Here is a 21,454-nt window from a genome sequence, read left to right on the forward strand (position 1 = left end):
TAAAAAAGACCGTGCTCTGTCATTTTCAACTGACCTAGATCTATACGAGCGCTGCAAAATGAATTTCTGCCTTGACCTGAGTGGGCAAAGCACCACTGCTGTGAGAATGTTGAGTGAAAGGATAAAAAAAAGCCAGCCAGATGCCGTCTTAAAATTTAAAACTCGAAGAGAACATTAACTTCCAAATCCATCCGCTGACAAGCTCGCCAAGGGACGGGGCAGGGAGGTGAAAGGGATGAAACACGACTTACTTTTAACATGGAGGGGCTTGCATAACGGCTTCGACTAGACCACACACACATGAGGCCAGGTGAAGAGGGGAGAGTAAAAGCCCAACAGTGTGTATCATGAACTCCTCTTACATAACTGACAGCCAAAGAGCAACAAATTTAGCCGACAATCACCTCCCTGACATTTAGCAACAGTGTGGTATGTGCACATTGCGGAGGTCAAAAATGCAGCTCATGTTATCTCTATTTTTAAAAAAAAGCCATGATATAAACTTTTCATGCAGAATATTACTATATAAACCTACTTCATGTGACCTATATATATATATCTACAGACACACTTCCTGTTAAACAAGCACTCATATTCACCCTGTTCCTCTTCAATCATACTCTGCTTTACTCAAAGGGTGACAAGAGCCAACTACGCACTTTCATATCACACCTACACAAACACTCACAACCATTAAGTTTACACAGCGTAGGCGTGTGTTTGCATCCATGCGAGAAAGGGTGTGAGTTTGGAGTAGCTGGTGAAGAATTATGCCACAATGATTTGGTGGGGGCCAAAAGTGTAAAAAAGAGAAGAGAGACATGAAGACTGACACATGTGGCGACAAATGCCACTCTTACATCAGACCCGCTTTTCATGTGCAGACAGACAGAGATACAGCATTAAACAGGTGTGGTTTGGGATCATCTCCCTCTCTCACACTCTTCCCCCCATGATTGCAACTTGCATTTATACACACAGGTGCACGCACGCACGCACACACACACACACATACAAACACACACACACACACTGGCAGTGTGGGTAAACAGCTCCTCCACACTTTTATTGGCAATTACTGTTGAAGGTCACACATCAGCAAAGAGGCTGAGTTCCAGGAAAAAAAAAAAAGCTTGGTTCTTATGTAACCTCGGCCTAGAGTTGGCAGGGGCCCAGGAATCGTGCAGCTCTCAGGCAAGGGAAACTAGGACACAGCCTCAATGACTGCCACAGCCCCTTACATTCATTAATATACACACATACACATGCACAGTCACAGTGACCCCTGTTGGCACCTAAAGGAGTTGCAGGGGAAACACCCTTTAGAAAGTTGATCATTGACAGAGACGATACAACACCTTCATGAAAAGAAGAGGGAAGGAAGCGATAAGACTTTCATGACATTACTATAAAACCAGTCATGGCCAGTTTTTCATTAAATATTGGGGACATTTATGGAATGTCCCACCTGGGGTGAAGTCAGGTAATGTGGTCCACTTTTTGGTAGACTGCCAAGAAAACGACCTAAAACTCTGAATACTTGGATGTAACTTCAAGAGCTTGTTATGGTTCTCTGCCATATTTTAATAAAGAAAACACAATGCTAAGTAAAATAATTAATAAACTTTGGAGCTTCAAACACATCAAGAACCCATACCTCACTCTAATGGTGTGTTCGGGTAACATGGGACAATCAAGTTTGTTTGCTTTTACATGGGTAATTCCATTTATTCATTAAATCATTCATTAATTAATCATTAATGTATTCATGTTTATTATTTATTAAAAAAGATTGTTTTCTGCCATGTTTTTCCTATTCTTTTCATGTTGACTGACTGCTCATATTGAAAAAGCCCGAGATGTAAAACCTTATTTGCCCTATTTTACCTTATGTCCCAAATTAAGTGATGCCATTCTATATGTTATTGAGAGCTTACTCTTTTTTGTTCATTTTTGTCAAGTTATCATGTCTTTTTTCTTTATTCTTGCCTTTATATATGCTTAATTTTTTACATTTGTTTTCTGCTTTCCTGCTGAATGTATAATTTGTAGAAGTGAAAGGAAGCTTTAATCTAATTTTATTTTTGTCTTTTTTTTTTTTTATTTTTCACTCCTCTTTTTATTTTTCAGTCCTTTTTCATTTATGTAGCTTTTATTATAATAAAAGCTCTAGTTTTGCTTTTCTTTAGATTTATTTGTCTAGTTTTTTTTAACATCTTGTTTAATTTTTTTAACATCTTGTTTCATTTGTATTTATCTCTTTATCACTTCTCCCCTTTGCATAGGCTTTTGTGTATTTTACTTTAGCTTTTTTTTAATCTTGTTTATTTTTTAATTTTCATTTAAACACTTCTCTTCTTTGCATAGCTTTAGTTGTCCTTCATTTACTTTTAGGCTTGTTTTTTTTTTGGGGGGGGGGGGGCAATTTTATCAATCACTCAATTACTTTTTACTTTGCGTTTGACTTTTAAGCTGTGTCTGAATTTCCCCTGTGTGAGACTATTAAAGTTTATCTATATTATCTTTTAAGTGTAAAATAAAATGTTGGATCAGTTTTAAACTGGAATCAGTGTTAAAATATACAGTAAATATGTCCCAAAATGACTTTAACTTGATATGGTGCTTACATTGGCAGAAAGTAGGCCACGTAGATGCAGCTCTGGCACTTCGCCCAGCCAACAAGTGACTCACCTTCAAACTTGGAATAACACAACTCTGTTGAGCAACACAGTCAGCAACCTCATCTCTCTATCTCTCACTGTCTCTCTCCGACTCTTCCTCACTGTTTTCAGTTCACTGTTTTATGTGAGAAATCAGCCTACCTCTACTTATTACCAGCTGTGCCTAGAGCCTCAGCTACCCTCGACACACAGCCACAGCAGCTACTGCAGGACAGTTACAGGCAACAACAGACAGCAGCGCAGGGAAATAAGGGCACGAGTAGAAGAAAAAGAGAGACAACCTTAGGCATATCCATCTCATCATCAAAGGCCCTGAGCTGAAAGAGAACAGAGGGTTTAAGGGATTAGAAAACAACACAGAAGGGAGGATGCTAAAGCAGAGGTCATTGATACAGCATGACATGTAAATTAGTTAAGACTGTGGGGATAATTATCAACTTCAGCGGCTCAGAGGAAAATGCATTCATGAATGGACATTAGCCGCGGTGAGCAGAATTAGTGCAGTGTCATACAGTGGTGAGTGCAGCTCAAAGCACTTCTGAGAATGTGACCAGTCTGTGTGCAGAGGTGACTGTGGCAGGAGGGACAAGCCAATTTCCTTCAAAATAAAGAGTACACTTGGCAGATAGTGTTTCAAAAGTGTGTGTGTGTGAAAGGGGTGTAAGAAAATATTAATAAACCTGAATATCAGGATATTATGTTTTCATTATGATATTGATTAACAAGAACGCTGTATTGATTTTTAATCGTTTGTAATTTGTTGTAATAGCCATTGGTTGTATTTATATTCTTTCATGTTTACACTAAGAGTCCTGCAGAACTTTTATTTAAGTTTTTTGACCGATGCAAGAAAATGTTAATTCCTTTGCTCAGATCACACAAAAAATAGTGTTGTGTTGTTGGATGTTAAAGGCTCTGTGATAAATGCATATGCAGATCCCTGTTCTTGTTTTAAAGAGGCACACTTCAAACCGAGTGTTAGGAGATATTATCGGCAGGTTGGCTGCACATGCAACGAAAGGAAACCCACAAATGTATTTTCTAAATTATTTAAGAATTATGATAATCATTGTATTTTTTTTTGTTTAATGTAGTTTCAGTGTATTATGGTCCTTTTCTTTTTAACAAGCATAACAAAAAAAGTAGTCGTAAATTTGCGCTCTAATGTTTCTGTAGCTAAGTAGTTATCTGGATAAAGTTTCAGTGTTATTGCTGATTTGTGTATGACAGTACCACATTTTGTCATATTTCCATATTGCATTCCACACCTTGGATGGTATATGACACCTGAAATTCAACTGAAGTCCAGCAGTGAAGTTGCTGCTCCTCTAATATCAGTGCAGACTCACAGTGTAGGACCACTGGTTGCTAAGGTTAGCATAAAGAACACTGCCAGTGGTGGGGTCTTGAACAGTTGTCCCATTTCATAGGGGAAGATTTCACCTTCTATCCCTTATAATAATAATAAGAAAATAAGAAATGGGATGGGGCCCTACTGTGTGATGCAGTGATGCTGTAAAATTATATACAATTACACCTACATGGCTACACAATTTAATGGCATAAAGAATGTATCTCATATTGCTGTTTCTGTGTGAAGACTTCACAGATCAATCTATGATCGTATGGTTTCTTTTATTTGTAGTCCCTGCAAAGTTCATATCCCTGAATAGAAATCCTATATATGCACCAGCATTAAAATACAAATACGGCAGTATTTATCCATTATACACAGTACAGTATACAGTGTGTGCACAGTTATACTGTGCTCATGGAGTACATCACCCCACCATTTCTGAGCTCTGCAGCTTCTCCTACCTTCTCTCCATAACCACGGTCTTTTGTCATCATCTCTCGCAGGGTCTGCAGAACTTTGATGCACAGTCTCTCCTCGTTCTCCTCAAGCAGCTGTTTGGTGTGTTTAATCAGCCTGCACATTAGTTAATAAGATTAGTTAATAAGTCTCATCTGCAATGAATGAGCTTACACATATGGCCAATAATATTTAGCTGAGGAAGAAATTTCCAGTGCTTACTTGCATATAAAACCCCCACTTTCACACTTCTTGCGCGAGTCTGTGTTTTCGGGGAAGAGCAGCTCAGGCCGATGCAGCACATCCACCAGAACTGACAACTCAGCCTGGACCAATGGCCGCAGACGGTCCTCAAGAGCTGACACTATGTCCTGCAGTCAAGACAAGGAAACATCCTTACTGCCTGAACAATTTAGTCCACACGAGCAAGCAGAAAATGCTCTCCAATGCCTTACCTGAAGCCTCTCGATGATGTTCCTGTAGTCCCTTGAAGCGGTCACCATAGAGTCTCTACGGGCAGCGTTGCGAGCAGAAAGTCTCCAGCTCATGGCTGTCTTTTGGACAATGTTGTTGGATTTCACAAACAGGTTGTTCACCTGGTTGTCCAGGTCCACAGGAATGGCTATGGCTCTGCCTTTAGCTGGAGGGAACAGACAGAGATGCACACAAGCAGTATGTGAGGATAAGTAAGCTTTACAAACTTCTGCTCAAAACTCTCTCATTAACAGTAAATGCAATGAAGAAGTCTGACATAAAATACACACAACTGTTTAAGGTGCAATGTGTAAGATACAGCCAGCTATTATTTTGGTCTGCCTCCAAAAATATGAGAACTGCTGCTTGGAACTCTCTGAATTAAGTGGTTTTTTGGGTTTTTTTTGACCAAACGAGAGTTGGTGATTTTGAGACTTTTGCTTTGTTTATGTTATGTTTCAATTACGTGCTTTACGAGTTAACAAGGCAATTAAGCAAGAACATTTACATTTGCTGCACAATAAAAACATGAAAGTAGCAGAGGACTTTTACTTTGACAAAATTTAAGGCATTAACACCATAAATTGATGCAGAAAAGCCACAAATTAGTGCATAGAAAGGTCCCGGCTTTAAGGAATTTAAGTGTTTGACACAATTTTTTTAAATGGAGAACCCCCAAACCACCCGTTTCATATGTGTACCCCCCAATACTGGAACAAACCATACACCCTTGGTGTAAGAATGCTTCCTTTCAAAAAGCTACAAGAGTATTTTAGTTGGCTTGAAGGTGAAATGCTGCCTTCCATTAGTTTGGAGGATGTGGCCAGGCATTATAAGATGTAGTGATTAAGATATGGTATTGATGTGTGGATCTTGATCTTACCGACATCAGAGAGCACTTTGATACAGTTTTCAACGCATCCCTTCTGGATTGGGATCAACCAGGTACAATGGTAGACCCTGAATACTGCCTGCAACAGCTGCACGAAGACTGGCTGCCTGGTCTGAGAAGAAGGTGCAAGAAAAAAAGCAGAGGAGCTGAAGATTATTATATTGATTTAACCAGACTGACTGATCTCATCTAGAAAGAAAGAAAAATGTCCCTTGAAAACATAAAAGATACCCATCTGTCATCAACAGCACAGCACAAATAGTCTGGACCATTGCCTTTACCTTTTAATATCACACACGCACACATGCATGCACACATTCGCACATGCACACACCTCTCCACAGTGATTTAGCTTAGCTGGTGTGACAGCACCTGTAGTCAGAACAGCATGCCAACAGCAGTGGTTTGTTACTTTTAAAGGAGACCTAATAATCCCAGAGTAGACATTTGGCAAAACCTAGCCCAGTCTTACTTAGTCCCCTCTCACAATATTCACATATACTTAAATAAAAATGTAAATAATTTCCTATTACACCCATTACCCCACTCTGTGTTTTCCCCACTGAATTGCACAAATACCTGAAATATTTTCCCCAACAGAGAGGCCTGCAGCAGAGGATACAAGCAGTGAAGACACAAAATATGCAAGGAAAATATTCAAGATGCATCATAAATACACTTCAAAATACAATATTATACATTTCAGAGACAGCTGCTGTCATTCCTGGAGATATGTAAGGTGCACTGTAATGCAAAGCTTGAATTCGTAAAATGTGATCTAAAGCACTGAAAATAAATGAATAAGTTTAAAATATACATACACACACACACACACACACACACACACACACACACACACACACACACACACACAGATTTATATATTTATTAGGGGTGTAAATCACTGGTTTTATCACAATACAATTATATTGATTTTTCGGACAGCGATGCTATATTTGCCGATATTACAAAGTGTACCACGGTACGATTTCGATTTGATTCGAATTAGGTGCCTGCGATCGATATGGGCCAATATTATATGCTCATTTAACACAGCCGGTCACAGGAGAAGCTACCACCCCTTTCTTTGCTTTTGGCCAGAAAAGATAAAAACATCATATACATAATAGGAAATGATTAAAACTAGTTAATTCTGCTTGAAAATGCTTTCTGAAAAAAATGTTTTCATTTTAATTCAAACCATAATAATTTTTGCTAAAATTTCGTGGATTTACAACATTATCTTTTCACTAATGTATAAAACTGAATAATAACTGTCAAGGATCATAGACAAAACAACTGTCTTTTGTAGGTCACATTTCTCCACATATACAACATGCTAAAGTTATTAGCATAAGCCTATGGCATTTAACATTGCAGAATTTAGTTTAGCGGATAGAGGACTTTTCCTCTACTTATAACCTAACCAGTTTACAATTTTTAAGCTTTGTCTTACTCACCGCTGGTTTAAGTCCCTGCACCTCTCAACAGAACAGCACGGATGACTTTCAGTCTCACGTGCACGTTTTTTTCAGTCAACATTGCTGAAACAGAGCAGCTAACCTAACGTTAGCAATTAGTCAGTGACGTGGCCCGGCAGGTACGTTGCGTTTCTTCACTATGGCTCTTGTTTACATATGACGTGTGCTATCTGTTAACCTGCAGTTCCTCCGAAAACAAAACATTTCTACACTGATGATTTATTCCTGAGTAAAAAGCGTTATCCTCATTATCTTTCTCTCGGTTCCTCGCCCTCATCTGCGGATGCTGTGTGAAGGTGACACAGACTTTTAAAATAAGGGCACGCCTGAAAGAGGATGATATGGATCGATGTTTACACTTTGCATCGATGTTACGTGATCGTTGCTCATTTAATCGATATATTGATGCAGATCGATGTATTGTTACACCCCTAAATATATATATAAATATATATAATAAAATACTTATTCTATAAATCTATGACAGGTGGTTTATATTAGAAAAGGGGTAACTTTCCATGGGTCTACAAAGGAAGAGATTAATCAGCTCAACAGGATGCCAACAGCCACAGTCATGATTAACTGGTCTTAACTTTGTAATGTTCCATTAGCTCTACCGGACCATGACTAACATTACTCTGATTAACACAAATGAATGGAAGAGAAGGGGAACATTCAGTCTCCTTTACCACTTGTATTGTTGTTAATCAGAAGGAAAACTAGTTCTGAGAAACTCCAAGGAAGCACTAATTTGACGACTTTGGGAAGCACTTAAAGGGTAACTTTGATATTTTTCAACCTTGACCATTTTGTGTGTCTAAGTGACTAATGGAAACAAGATTTTTTTTAAATTGGGCCACTATTGAGCAGGAGCTCTGCAACTGGCAGCCACGAAACAGACTGCAGAGTTACAACTCAACCAATTATGCAGCAGAATTTTTTTTGTACACTAACTGCTTTTTTTTTTTTTTACACTGACAGCCTCCGATTTTTATTTTTAGTGTCTGAGGGTCTTAGTGTCTTATAGAGGGATCTCTACAGAGATAAACATTTTTATAAGATCTTTTTGGTTAATTAGAAACAGCCCTGAAATTGCCACTGACAATGTCAGCAGATCTCATTCAAATGAACAATAACTTACTGTAATTGTGTACAGACCCAGCATATGTTCACATCTAACTCGGTGAATGAAGTGTTTATTGTGACCAAACCAGAGTTGGGGATTGTTGGAATATTGGAAAGACAAAACAAAAAGACCACTTTTGCAAGTGAAAAAAGTGTGTTTTACCAATCAAAAAATGAATTTGAATGGAATCTGGTGGCACAATCAGTGTCAAATCACAATCAAATAATCTGAGCCTGTCAGTGGCAAAAACAAGCACTTTAAGTGGATATAAAAAGCATATTGCCCCAAATTGTTAGACTGCAGCCTATTTCATGGCTGCCAGCTGCAGGTGTCTCTCTCAATACAAGATCAATTTTTGTCCCCATTAGTCACTTCGAAAAAAAAACATGGGAAAAAAGATCCAGGGGAAAAAAAGAGAAAAGCCATCCTTTAATATGAAAATGACTGCAGTGGATGGTTTGGTTTTAATCTTAGAGTCTGGCTTTTGAACAAGGGATTTCTTTGGAGGGGAGGGTCATGCTACTTGGTTAAAACTGAGGGAACCTAATTTATATTCTGTCTGTACTTACATATCTTCTGATGGCCACCTAAAGCATGATGCATAGTGTACATTAATAAGCAGGAGGTAAGCAGCTATTTATATATAGGGATTAAAGTCACATCTCAGATTATATACAGCTTCATATCAGGGCTGTGATTCTTTAAAAGTATATTTTAAGAAAGATGACCTTTAAACATGTGAGTGCACAGAACATTTCAGGCATACTGTATGAGTCAGAGATCAAGATAAGTCTATGAGGAAAGTTCACAGCAGCAGGTTTACATTACTCTGCATGTGTGACACAGCTGCTGTTGATCACACCTACTTTCATAAATAATAGAAAATAATGAAGTCATATAATCTGATGTTTATCGTGTTTCCCTGGAAGTTAGAGCAACTAGAGAGGATGCAGACGATATGAAGTCACTGACAAGCAACCAAATGAAACGCATTGTTACCTTGAATCAAAAGAGACTTTTCTGGGTTTGCACATTGTCGGAAACATTTGGGACGATATAAGAGCACAACTCAACAAAATATATGACATAGGTATAGTCCCTTTTAGCCATTTTAATGCAGAAATGTCACATTATTATACCTTTAAACTTGACTGCTTTTTCTTGCATAGTGTTTGATATGACAGTTGGGGGTACCTGCAGGCTGGTGCTCTGGTCAGAGAAAGGCGAGCTGAAGAAAGTCGTCACGATGCTCATGACCGTCTCCGTCACATAGCGCTCCATTATGGTGTCTGCGTGTTTACGATCGCTTGTGTTGTTGCACACCTGTAAGCATCAAATCATAACAAAATTGCTTTTATTTTGACAAACCTCGTTCAGTAGGTGAGGTAAAAAAGATGCAGATAGCATGCTCCTTACTCTGCAAATGTCAACCAGGAAGTTCTCAAAGAGTTTCCACATGTGGTTCGAGGTGTAGATCTCCTTCATTTCCACCTCAGTGTCCACATAGCAGTGATTCAAGAAATTGATATAGGCAATTTTCACCTGAAAGATTAGGAGAAGTTAAAAGTTAAATTGTAGATCATCACACAATCCAACACTGATGCACAAAACTTCTTAAAGAAACAATATTGCTGAAAACATTTTTCCATTGCTCATAGAATTTGAAACCTGAAATTGAGATGCACTGAGAACTGTTTTGTAAGCCTCTGTATTGGTGCTTTGTGAGTTTGCTCCATATCTGGCTTACAGTGTAATCACACTGAAATCCCAGCATGGCTCAGTCTGAGGCTCCTCTCACCTCTGGGATGCAGTCCTCATGAGTCACCACCCGCACAATGTCATCCAGCGGTAACAGAGAATTGCACTTGATCTCTGTGTAAACATTCTTGCCCTCAGTGCAGACAGCCAAGAGCTCCACCAAGTGTATGTGGTACATCAGAGGACTGTTCTCATCCATGCGGTCTCGCTCTGAGCGCATCATCTGGACGAGTGTCTGGAAGGAAGCGCGGTCATTATAGAAGACCAGAACATCTTCACCGGCATTCACCAGCTGTAGGAAGAATCAAATATACAGTGTGAGGACATAATAAAACTGTAGTTCACACATTTTAAACAAAGGTGTTAACCACGCATGACCTCTGCCATGACGATATCCTGACACTTTTTGATGAATTTATTCTCTGCTTTGACAATAGTCTGAAGAAACTTGAGGTACTGGACGTTGCGGCCATGTGTCTCGATGCAGTGGACAAAGTGCTGAACCACACGTTCATTGATTTCACTGCACAGCTGGAAGTTGTTCATGAAGATGTGCTGCATGGTGATGGCTTCTAAGATCTGAACAAAAGAAAAAAAAAAAGGAGATGTTTAAACAGTTACACACTGTGGGTATCGAGTGGTGCTTCATCTGGTAGGATGCTTACCCCTGGGTTAAGGAACAGATTGATATGCTTGTGCAGCAAGGCTTGGTTCTGCTGGTTTCCTGCACAGAAATTCTGTAGAAACTGGTGGGCTAACTTCATGATATCTTGCATACGCAAATCTTCTCCCTAAAGAGGAAAATAGCTGTTTAACCACTTTTACACAAGACCAAAAAGCATGCCATTGAGCACTCAAAACGATTGATTGCTACCTTCTCATAGGGGATCTGCAGGAGCTCGAGGACGACAGCATGAGCCCCCATGTTCCTCAGCAACCTCTGCTGCTGTTTCTTACTCTTCCTACCTGACAGACCTTCTTGAACACACAGCTTGCTGAGACGCAGCAGGATCTGACAAAGAAAGAAAAAAAATGCAAGGGGGAAAGGTATGTGGAAAAACTGAGATAATGTCTCTGAGGCTATGCAACATTTACAAAAAAGCTTGTTAACGTTTAGGGCCCTCTTTAATATTACACGTACTTGTATCATTCTGAACACAAAATGCCCCTTTCAAAATCAAGTTTTAAAAATATTATGCATTAAGATTTTTTTCTACTTTTGTTAAGTTATAATTAATTTTCTGAATTGTAACCCTTTAAATGTCAGGTTGTTGTCACTATGCCACAATGTTTTTAAATGAAATTACCCCGCAAAAAATGAATTATTTTCAATATGATCTAAGTTAAGTAGATTTTTTTTATTACCACACCGTGGGATATGTCAATTATTAGCAGAAACATTGATTGAGACAGAGCACCTAGTGGAAAAACCATGTATTTTTTCCATATGCCAAATACGGTAAAAATTACGTCATCAGGTGGAAAAAAGAAAAAAGGAAGAATGACACAGAAATAATATAATGTATGTTTTTATGCTTTGATGGCTGTGGGATCAAAATTTGCAGTTTGAATGGGTTGGTTTCAATGGCACATTTTTTACACTTAACAGTATGAATGTAACAATGCTGTTTACAGTGTAGTTTAGACTTACTACCTGGAAATTCCAAGATAAGACAAAAATACACAATCTTGCCAAGATTTATGCCACATGCGTGAACACAACCACAATTATCAAAAAAAGAAGAATGACAAGCACATAAAACAAAATAGGCCCTAAGGGTTAAACATAATAAGAAGTGAGAGTTACCTCCTTTACCACCCTGTAGTTGTAGCTGCTGGTGCTTTCTGCCTTCTTTGGTTTATCTGCACCCCCTGAATCACCCTACATGGTACACCAGAGACAATACATCAGAGAAACTCTTGCAAAGAGACTTAGTGGCGACTGGCTTTCCAGCGTTTGTGTGTGATTGTTTGATGTACAACACTCAGCACCTTTTTATGCTCTGACTCAACAGAGAGCCCCTCTCCTGCATCCATGCCCTCGTCTGGCCCCTGCCTTTTGTACACCCAGAGCTCAGACTTCTCTACAATAGAGCGCAGCTGGTCCAGATCTGACTTTATTTGCTTGTAATTTTCCACATCTTGGCTGGTGACTAGCAGCTGGACCTGTGAACACACAATATAATACAAGATGATTGAAATGTTACTGTAAATGCATTTAAGTTTTGTATGCATGCATGTTTCAAACAATTACATAAATCAAATGCAAAACACATTTCAGTTAAAATGGTATGATTTTCTATGCTTAAGTTGTTTACCTGCTTAAAAGCCTGCAAGACCTCCTGCCTCTGGCTGAAATGTCTAAAGAGCAGGTGGAGGGCTCTGGACACCAGAGGAGGATAGTCATGCATGGTTAAGTGGAGAAGGACCCTCAAGAAGGTGCGGCCACCATGATCATCCAGGTCCAGTGGGGTGTTCTCTTCACTACACACACACACACACAGAACACACACTCAAATGAAAACATCCTGTTCTTGTATTTTCTGACTCTTCCTCTATTGAAATGGAATTACCTTCCACCAAATATACCCTCTGCCTGCTCTTCTATGTGCTCAAAATCCAAAGCCCCTGAAATAAAAAAAAAATACATTTGTAAGCAACAAAGACTTTTTCATCGGCCCGACATTTGTATAAAGTGCAGTCATGAACGTTACCCTGACCTGGCATGTTGTTCGGCCCTTCCACAGCTCCAGCTACAGATAATTCACTCTGGGAGTTACTCTCATCAAACTCCCTCTTGAATATAGACAGCAGACAGGAGATCCTGTAGTCCAGGCGGACGTTCAAGATGAACTACAGGGCAAGAAATCAAGTTTTATGTGAATATTTTAGAGGATGCAGGGACTGAGTCTGAGCACGCACCATATGTGTGTGCACAAGCAACAACCTGCAGGACTGAATAATTAAGCCAACACAGAAGTGCCAAAAACTGCAGTTCCTCTAATGGCCACTTGAGGCCTACTCTAAAAGCTTGTCAATCCCATAGACCCCCATGTTAAAATGCCCAACTTTACAGCAGATATAAACATGCTTACAGCCTGGTACAAAAAATGGTTTTGGTCTAAGCTAATTTCAAAGTTCATGACAACTGTACAGGGGTGTACAGGGGGGTGAATTTTATACAACTTACCCATTTACATTTTTTAAGGCTCCAAGTTATTTATAATTAAGGGCATGGCTGTTCTGAGTGACAGGTGGGTGCCATCAACTGAAAAGTTGCTACCAAGCAACAACGTTGGTTAAGTAAGGTAACCATGGCGTAACCCCAGATTTATGGGATATAACCATAACTGGTGCCATTTCCATGTGTTTTTTAGTTCACAAGGTTAATTGTATTTCTTTAGTCATCTAAAAATGTCTTGTTTAGTGTTTGGTTGTACTAAATGCCCTACAACTTGTCGGATACCCATTTTTGCAGGAAGCACATTTGTTGTGATGGTTTTCAGTTTGTTTGTTGACGTAAATTTGCATTGGCATTATCATAGACAACCATAGACTGATGATGCATTCCATTTATCTTGGAAGTCGGAGGGCAGAGCTAGGAATGACATCACACCCAAGTTGATAAGGTACAAGTCGAAAAGTCAAAACTAAGAATTTCATGCCCAGTTAGCCATAGTTAGCAAAACTAGTTGATAATAACACATTATCCAATATTTCAGGCGCTAGATGTAAACAACTGTTTTACTGAGACAAAAATAAGGTAGAAGCACCAATAAACATTATATTACTAAAGCATTAACTACAGTTAAAGCTCGGAGTAGCTTTACTGGATTTTGAGGTCGAGGTTGGTGGGGTTCCTCCAACTTTCCAAGTTGGAAATCCGACTTCTCAGTGCAAATGGAGCCAACATGTAAATGTTAGCATTAGAGTCAGGTCCACTCACTTGTCCAAATGGTAACCTTTAGCTCCAAAAGTCCAAGATGGTGACGGTCAAAATGCAAAATTATGGGTCTACAAAACTGTCATGGTGGCTACGTCCATTAAGTTTATTCAGTCTACGGTACTGTATGTACTGTGTTGTATATGTGACATGCATTTAGGTGTAATATTACATGTTCTTCACCTGCAGGATCTCAATGATCTTGAGCTTGGTGTCCATGACCAGTATGTCCTGTTTCTCCGGTTCAGTCTGGGTCTTGACTGTTTCTCCACTGGAGCTGGTGTTTGAAGTTGTGGGGAGGAAGCCCCCTCCTCTCAGTACCACTTGGGACATCAGCTCTCCTACTCCATGAATGGACCTCATCACATTGCTGCCTGGACACAAGCACACACATGCACAAATACAGACATCGACTTCACATCCGTGAGATATTTATTCCACCATTGACCAGCCATGGAGTTCATACCTTTACTTTCTTCGTCTTTGTCCATCTTGTTGAAAGGGAAAACTGTGCTCACATGGACACAGTCTAGAATAGCCAGCAGGATCTTGGTTAGTCTCAGCAGGTCACTGAAGTTGTAGAAGCCAAAATAAATCAGGTTTCTGGCCAGATTCACCACCTAAACAAGGAAGAGACAGTAGCTTTGCAGGATTTGCCATCAAAATTGGACTACTTTGACATGATTAGATATCAAGAATGTGGCAGACTGACCTCAAACGTGAGCTTGTTCTTCTCTTTATCTGCAAAAGGGAAGCTCTGACACACCACGTCTCTCAGGTAGTTCTCAACAAACTCCATAGTCTGAGAGAATCGCTCCTTGATTTCATCCTTAGATGTTCCATCATTGTCATAACTACAATAAGAGAACGAAAAACACAAATGATTGTAAAACATACAAAAAAATCCATGGTAAATCCATTGAATTTGTCCTTTTACTCACTCATCAATAGCAATCTCTGAGGGGATCTCAGACCACAGTCGAGCATATTTGACAGGCGTGACCTGTTCCTGTGGATCACGATCCACATGCATGTGCAGCATCATTCGGCAGAAGGAAGCTCGCAGATCGTAGGGCAAGTCTTCATCTGACATGCATCGCAAGATCAGGTCCACGTCCAGCTGGCCAGAGATCTTGTTGATTGCCAGGTACTGGCGGTCCAAACACATCCTGGCAAACAGGTTCAGCTGGTACCTGCAGCAGTGAATACACACAGACAGACTCACATTTAAAACAGCAAACACTTTTGTTGTTTTGTTTGTTTTAGCTTTACAGGTGACCCTGTTTGTATATACATAACTAGCATTATCGAGTCAACGAGTATTATCTCCTTTATCTCAGAAAACCACACGTTAAATAAATCACAGTAACTACCTGTAATAACTGATCACCTCCTGGTCCTCCTTCTGGCCCTCCTTGGCATCCTGGGCCAGCTCCCTGATGCTTTTACTGCGGATTTCTTTATTACTGTCTTTCCAGAACAACCACACTTCCTCCTCATCCTCCTCTGACTCTACAGAGTTCTCCCCAAGCGGCGCTCCCTCAATCTCAAATCTTGACAGCACGAGTCTGCAGGAGTGGGGAGGGTTATGTTTAGTTTTGGTAAAAAAAAAAAAATGGAAATGAGTATGCATTTGTGACAAATTTCAACAAAAGAATTAAACTTAGAAAACAATGATTGTCAATGTCATTACTGACACCATCAGAGGCTATAAATGGGAAAAGCCATGTAAACACACCTGTGAGACCTATCACCTTATTATTACTTCCCACTGTTGCACATTGGCATTATAGAAGAGGAAGAGACAGAAATAGGAGGAGGCAGAGCGGGAGATGACTCACTTAGTTTCTATGAGGATGTCTGCGTTAGCTGGATCCAGCACTGCGTTACAGATGAGCTCTTGTGTCACAGGGATGGACTTATTCATTGACACACACAAGTCTGACAGGTAGTCCAAAAACCTGGATACACACACACACACACACACACACACACACACACACACACACACACACACAAAATATGCAAAATTCAATCAATCATTCACAATGCTTAAAAAACTCGAGGCTCAAGATCAACTTAAGCACCAGAGATATGTAAAAGCATAACACTGTTACAGAGTGAATGACACACTTTAATTTGATCACTTAAAGTAGTTCACCATACTGATCCAGCAAGAGTAAAGGGATATTTCAACAAAATTTAAGTGACATTTAAGTGCACATTTTATTGTTGTTTTTTAAATCGAATGTCCTTACTTTTTAGTGGCTGGCTGTGGTAGTTTAAACTGTTTTATGAACACTGCTTATGTGGTTTCAAGAAATATTTCCCACTTCAAACGATCATTTGTAGATCAAATATTCACACCGTGTTATGTTTGAAAACTTTGAGGGTTTTTTTGGCTTGCCTTCATTGAACGAAGAATTTAAAAAAAAAAAAAAAACTCCTAATAAATAGAAGTCATAGGGGTCCACATTTAACAACAAAACTATATCAAAAACATACATTTACAAACTCTTACACTGCTCATGCAGTATAATGCAAGTCTTATTTTTCTAGTAGTATGCTCAGTAAATCCAAAACAAACAGCCGTTCCTGATGGGAATCCTAACGGAAAGTGAAACTTTCAATGCTCTCTTCAAAGCCACACTCCATTAACAAAAAGAGTAGTTTTACCTTGCTTAATGTGAGAACTGCTGGTCTAATGCTGCCTTGATCAGTTAGTTTGGGTTATTATGTGACTATGAGGTTAGTTCAGATTCACCAAACTCAAACAAACTACCAACTGGTCTACTGCTCCAACAGGAAGCAGTAGACCAGCAACTCCCATGGTCAGCAAAGTCTGGCTTTAAAGAGAGCGTAGGTAAGTTTCAGCTTCTGTTTGGTTTCTAGTTGAAGAGGGCTGCCTGTTTGGAAAGTTGTAAGCATACGACTGGATAAATGGATTAAATAGCACGAGTTGCGTGAGTTTGTAAACAATGTTTCAATATAGTTTTCCTGTTGTTGAACATGGACCCCTTTTCTCCAATTCATGAAGAATTTCTTAGTTTTTTTATTCATAGTTCACTGTGGAGGCATATAAGAAAAACAAACTTTTCTTCAGGAGTTCAGCGAAATACAGGGGCAGCAATTGATATGCAAATGGTCATTTCGGGGTTGGATATTTCCTTTAAGTGAACCTATTGTGTGCATACAGGTAAAAAGGATACTGTATGATCAGGGTATGCAGATTATAATTGAGATATAAACAATATCTATTAACACATTGTCCTGCAAAATATTTTATCCTTAATATGCCTTTTTATCGAGATCACCATGTTGATGGTGTAATTACCCACAGACGCACACACAAACCTTGGCTCACGGTTCTTGCGGACCAGACTAACAAATGTGTCGATCTCTGCAGCAGTGATATGTTTCTCCAGCAGCTTGCGGTTGTTGTGGAGCAGAGCTGTGATCGTGTCCTCTGCCAGGACGTCGTAGCCGATCTGTTTCTGCATGAAGCGGAACTGCTTGGCGATATACTCCTACAGGACAGACAAACAGAAAAACAATCTGAGCATGCACAAGCCAAAACAAGACGGCACAGACTCACTGTGACAAATGTCATTATTTACCTAGCTTTTTTGTCTTGATCTCTTTACATTCTCCAGGCGGACTATAAGACATAACCTTGTTATGTCTGTATCCATTACGGATATTGACTGAGGCCACTTTGGCCCTAGTCATCTGTGTGCAGAGAAACAGAGCATGTTCACAAGAACCAGATTGCCCCCATAATCCACCTAATTAAATGACCCATCTAAAAATTACACTGTAATGTGTTTAAGAGAAATCGATTTTTTTCTCAGAAAATGGGAATGTTGTATTTCAAATTGGCGGGCTTTTATTATGGGATGTTTCTCTGTGTGGCTCTGTGTATTCGTATTAGCAGACAATTTGATAAAGGGGCTCTGTTGGTGAGCCTTGCAAAATGCACAGGACATTAGGTTAAACATCAGTATATCAGAGCAAAGGCCTCTTTCATTAACTATTAGACTTAATTAAGGGAATTTGGAATCCACCTTTACACAAACTCCAGTACATAGATATAGTCATACAGTGTTGGTGCTTGTAAAGCAGACTTCAAGCCCGGTTAAAGTGTACCTGGTTCTTGCGGTAGTCCTGCTGAGAGTGACGCAAAACCCGGTAACACAGGCGGCAGATGTGTCTGAAGGGGGCATGACGCTGGTCGGCCAGCTCTTCCAGTCTCAGCATGGGACCGTCCCCGCTGTCTGTGAACGGAGCCTGCAGCAGCTTGAAGATCTGAACACGGAGATAAGGTTGTGACAGTTCTGATCACACTGAGGTTAAAGCCAAAAGAGCACACTGACACAGACAGCAGGCCTGGCAACCGTGCCACTTTGAATTATGATAAAGAGAGTAACAAAATGTTGGAGGGAGTTCAGGGAGGTTCAAACACATTTAATGGAAAATCTGAAGAATGTGTTCAAAATGTTACATTTGCTGCATCACCTGTTTGAGAATATTCTGTTCTCTCATAAGTTTCTGTCGCTCCCTGTTGGGTTTGTTGACCATTATCTCAAGAACGTCCTGTCCGTTGTTTGGAATATCCACCACAAAGAACACCAGATCCTCCAGAAGCTTGGTTACCGCTCTGATCATACAAACAGAAAATTCAATAAGTCAAGCAAATTTTATTTAAACAGTCCAATATCACCAATAACAATTTGCCTAAGAGGCCTTTACAACATACCACATCCCTCTGTCCTTCACAGCGAATAAGGTGAAACTTCCCCTAAAAAAACCCTTTAACAGGGAAACAATGGTAGAAACTCCAGAAAGAGCAAGTGACAACCAACTAAAAAAAAAAGTTTTCAATGATCTTCATTAGCTACTGTCTCTGTGGATTCTGCCATTCTGTTGCTTTTTAGTTTACATATATCTGTCAGACTTAGAGACTCTGCATCCTCCTCAGCACCTCTTCCTCTTCAGGCTTCTTTTCTTGGGCACCAATTCGCTTTTCCACTTATCTGCTTATATATATGACTTAGGGTCCATCTTAAGAAATTATGGTAGAAGATAGATTATTTTTCTTATTATTATTATTATTATCTATTTTTTTTATTCTATTTTATTTTTCTATTGTCTGTTTTCTTGTGTTATTTTTTATAGTTTTTGCTTTGCAACTGTTGTTGTTTTTCCATGTGCTTTATAAATGAATATGGATTGGCTTGGATTGGGTAGAACTCCCCAGTCTGGCACTGCTGTTCATTTCATACCTCCTCTCATTTTGTGTGATGGTTCCTTTTTCCAGCTTTCCAGCAATAGAGGCCAACACTTTACTGGCATCGTTGGCAAAGTCAAGGTCTCTCACTTCAGCCGGGGAGACAGGCACAATGGCAAAAGCCTCTTTGTCCTCTTTCAGTGCTGAGGTGCCGATCTTGAATCAGAAAAGAGATGCACAGCTGTTATTTAACAGAGCAATACGAGGTATTTTTGAGTATTTAGAATTGGTCTCTGGACCCGCTTGTTTCAATTCCTCCTCCAAAAACACATAATGAAAACTGCAATCAAAAAACAAATGTGTGTACAGGGCAATAGTGTTTATTCCAAAACACTTCCATAACTTCACAGCAGGGAAGGAGGCGGTTACACAGAAGGATTTGAGCAGAGAACAGTTGGTTTAGATTCTTTTTATTAGTGACCCTCTTTGTGACTCATATAATCTCATAAACCCAGCATCATGTACAGTCTGTCAGGCCAACAATTTACCACAGATATGGTTGCTGTTATGTATTAGTGCAAATTAATGGTCACTCACGCGCAGCATGACAGGCTTTTCTTCCTCCTTGTCGATTGGTTGGTTGGTGCTGTGAACCCATGTGTTTGTGCACAGGTGCCTGAGGCGTACATATGAGTTCCTGAAAACACATATCAATACGTTTGATTAATGATTGCATATTGTACATGGAGAACAAATATTAGATACTAGAACACAGACGGTGTTGTTAGGCATCCTGAAACGTGTAAATCCATGGACATTACAGAATCAAATATGCAAATTATTGCTAAGGCCCCGGGGCACCATATGCAAAAGAGAAAAAAAAAAATTCAAAAGTGCCCTCTTGGATGCTTCTATGATAATTAAAAAAATAATAAAGTGGGTGCTCGAATATGGAAGAAAACATGATAGGGTGCTCTAATGGCTGCCCTCTAATTGAACCCTGAACACTGCATGCACCACTGTCTGCACTGTCATATCCATGTTGCAAGATAGGAACGACGAATATTGTGAAAATGCTTCTGGCTCTTGCTCTTATTAGGCTCATCAACTTCTCATTTCTGATTGTTAAGAATAAAGGCACAGCCACCCTGATACATCCCTGGCCCACGATCAAGAAAATCTCTGTGGTGTTTTAAACTTGAATAGTCTTGCTCCCAGTAAATGTTTTGTTCCCTAATGTCAATGTACTCCTTCAAATTAAAGCTGTATATTTGTTTTGTTCATTATTGAAAAAGAACCACAAGCCTATTTGTAGATCATAGCATTGACTAATATGTATACAGTAGATACATTAAACATTAAAGTAGGACCAATGTGGAACTCAAAATGTTAACTGTACCAGTATTAGTTTCTGCACATCAGATAATTAGTAATAGTAACTGTAAAATAACTAACCAAAGTCTATCGGTATGTGATTCTTCACGCTCATATTAACACATTTTTCAACAAGCCTATATACAACAGCATAATCAAATTCCTGAAATTTAGTTATGACTTTTGGTGTTGGTGTGCCTATGGAAGTACATAAATCTGTTCCATCAAGATTCACGTCCTAAAAAATTCAAATAATATATATTCAAGTTGCTCACATTCAATAGGCTAAATTCACATGCCACATGGAGCGTAACTTGATTGGCTGGATGTTGGTTTGACTCGATCTAGAATCGTTCATCCTTGGGTTCCCAGATGTTCACTCTGAAGTTCATATCTCATATTTTGGCATGTGAATTCTATCTAATTTGAGCAACTTGAAAATATATTAGTTGAATTTTTTAAGATGTGAATTTTTTTATTCTGAATTTGTGAGCAATGAAAAATAAAGGTGAAATTGAGTTACCGAAAATCTGAAGAACTGAATTCAGAGGAAAAAAATCAGATATATAATTTCAATGCATACATTTTCAGTGCTGGAAATTCAATGACTCAAAAACAGATGGAACAGATTTACTTCCATTTGTGCCACCCCAAAATTTTCCAGTGATCCCATCTGGCCACCCCT

The 21,454-nt window shown here is 39.3% G+C and overlaps 1 protein-coding gene across 3 annotated transcripts in view; it reads right to left on the minus strand.

Annotated features, from left to right (window-relative positions):
- The window catches only part of LOC121952968 (inositol 1,4,5-trisphosphate receptor type 1), a 109,636-nt gene that overhangs the window by 56,787 nt on the left and 31,395 nt on the right, over positions 1-21,454 (minus strand). Inside the window, exons 13-40 of one of the 3 annotated variants that reach the window (XM_042499861.1) lie at positions 19,993-20,092; positions 19,451-19,611; positions 18,684-18,825; positions 18,315-18,473; positions 17,523-17,695; positions 16,010-16,129; positions 15,542-15,736; positions 15,110-15,361; positions 14,881-15,022; positions 14,635-14,788; positions 14,352-14,542; positions 12,946-13,078; positions 12,799-12,853; positions 12,544-12,709; positions 12,218-12,391; positions 12,033-12,107; positions 11,100-11,237; positions 10,891-11,016; positions 10,604-10,804; positions 10,266-10,517; positions 9,884-10,009; positions 9,662-9,790; positions 6,440-6,466; positions 5,852-5,972; positions 4,950-5,134; positions 4,717-4,865; positions 4,500-4,611; positions 2,963-2,998 (exon numbers count right to left, since the gene is read on the minus strand). In XM_042499861.1, the coding sequence (XP_042355795.1) occupies positions 2,963-2,998; positions 4,500-4,611; positions 4,717-4,865; positions 4,950-5,134; positions 5,852-5,972; positions 6,440-6,466; positions 9,662-9,790; positions 9,884-10,009; positions 10,266-10,517; positions 10,604-10,804; positions 10,891-11,016; positions 11,100-11,237; positions 12,033-12,107; positions 12,218-12,391; positions 12,544-12,709; positions 12,799-12,853; positions 12,946-13,078; positions 14,352-14,542; positions 14,635-14,788; positions 14,881-15,022; positions 15,110-15,361; positions 15,542-15,736; positions 16,010-16,129; positions 17,523-17,695; positions 18,315-18,473; positions 18,684-18,825; positions 19,451-19,611; positions 19,993-20,092 (3,994 nt within the window). The remainder of the gene's footprint in view (positions 1-2,962; positions 2,999-4,499; positions 4,612-4,716; positions 4,866-4,949; positions 5,135-5,851; positions 5,973-6,439; positions 6,467-9,661; positions 9,791-9,883; positions 10,010-10,265; positions 10,518-10,603; positions 10,805-10,890; positions 11,017-11,099; positions 11,238-12,032; positions 12,108-12,217; positions 12,392-12,543; positions 12,710-12,798; positions 12,854-12,945; positions 13,079-14,351; positions 14,543-14,634; positions 14,789-14,880; positions 15,023-15,109; positions 15,362-15,541; positions 15,737-16,009; positions 16,130-17,522; positions 17,696-18,314; positions 18,474-18,683; positions 18,826-19,450; positions 19,612-19,992; positions 20,093-21,454) is intronic. The other 2 variants (XM_042499869.1, XM_042499877.1) reach the window with 2 other exon arrangements.

This window comes from Plectropomus leopardus, chromosome 2 (assembly GCF_008729295.1).
Source record: "Plectropomus leopardus isolate mb chromosome 2, YSFRI_Pleo_2.0, whole genome shotgun sequence".
NCBI lineage: Eukaryota > Metazoa > Chordata > Actinopteri > Perciformes > Serranidae > Plectropomus > Plectropomus leopardus.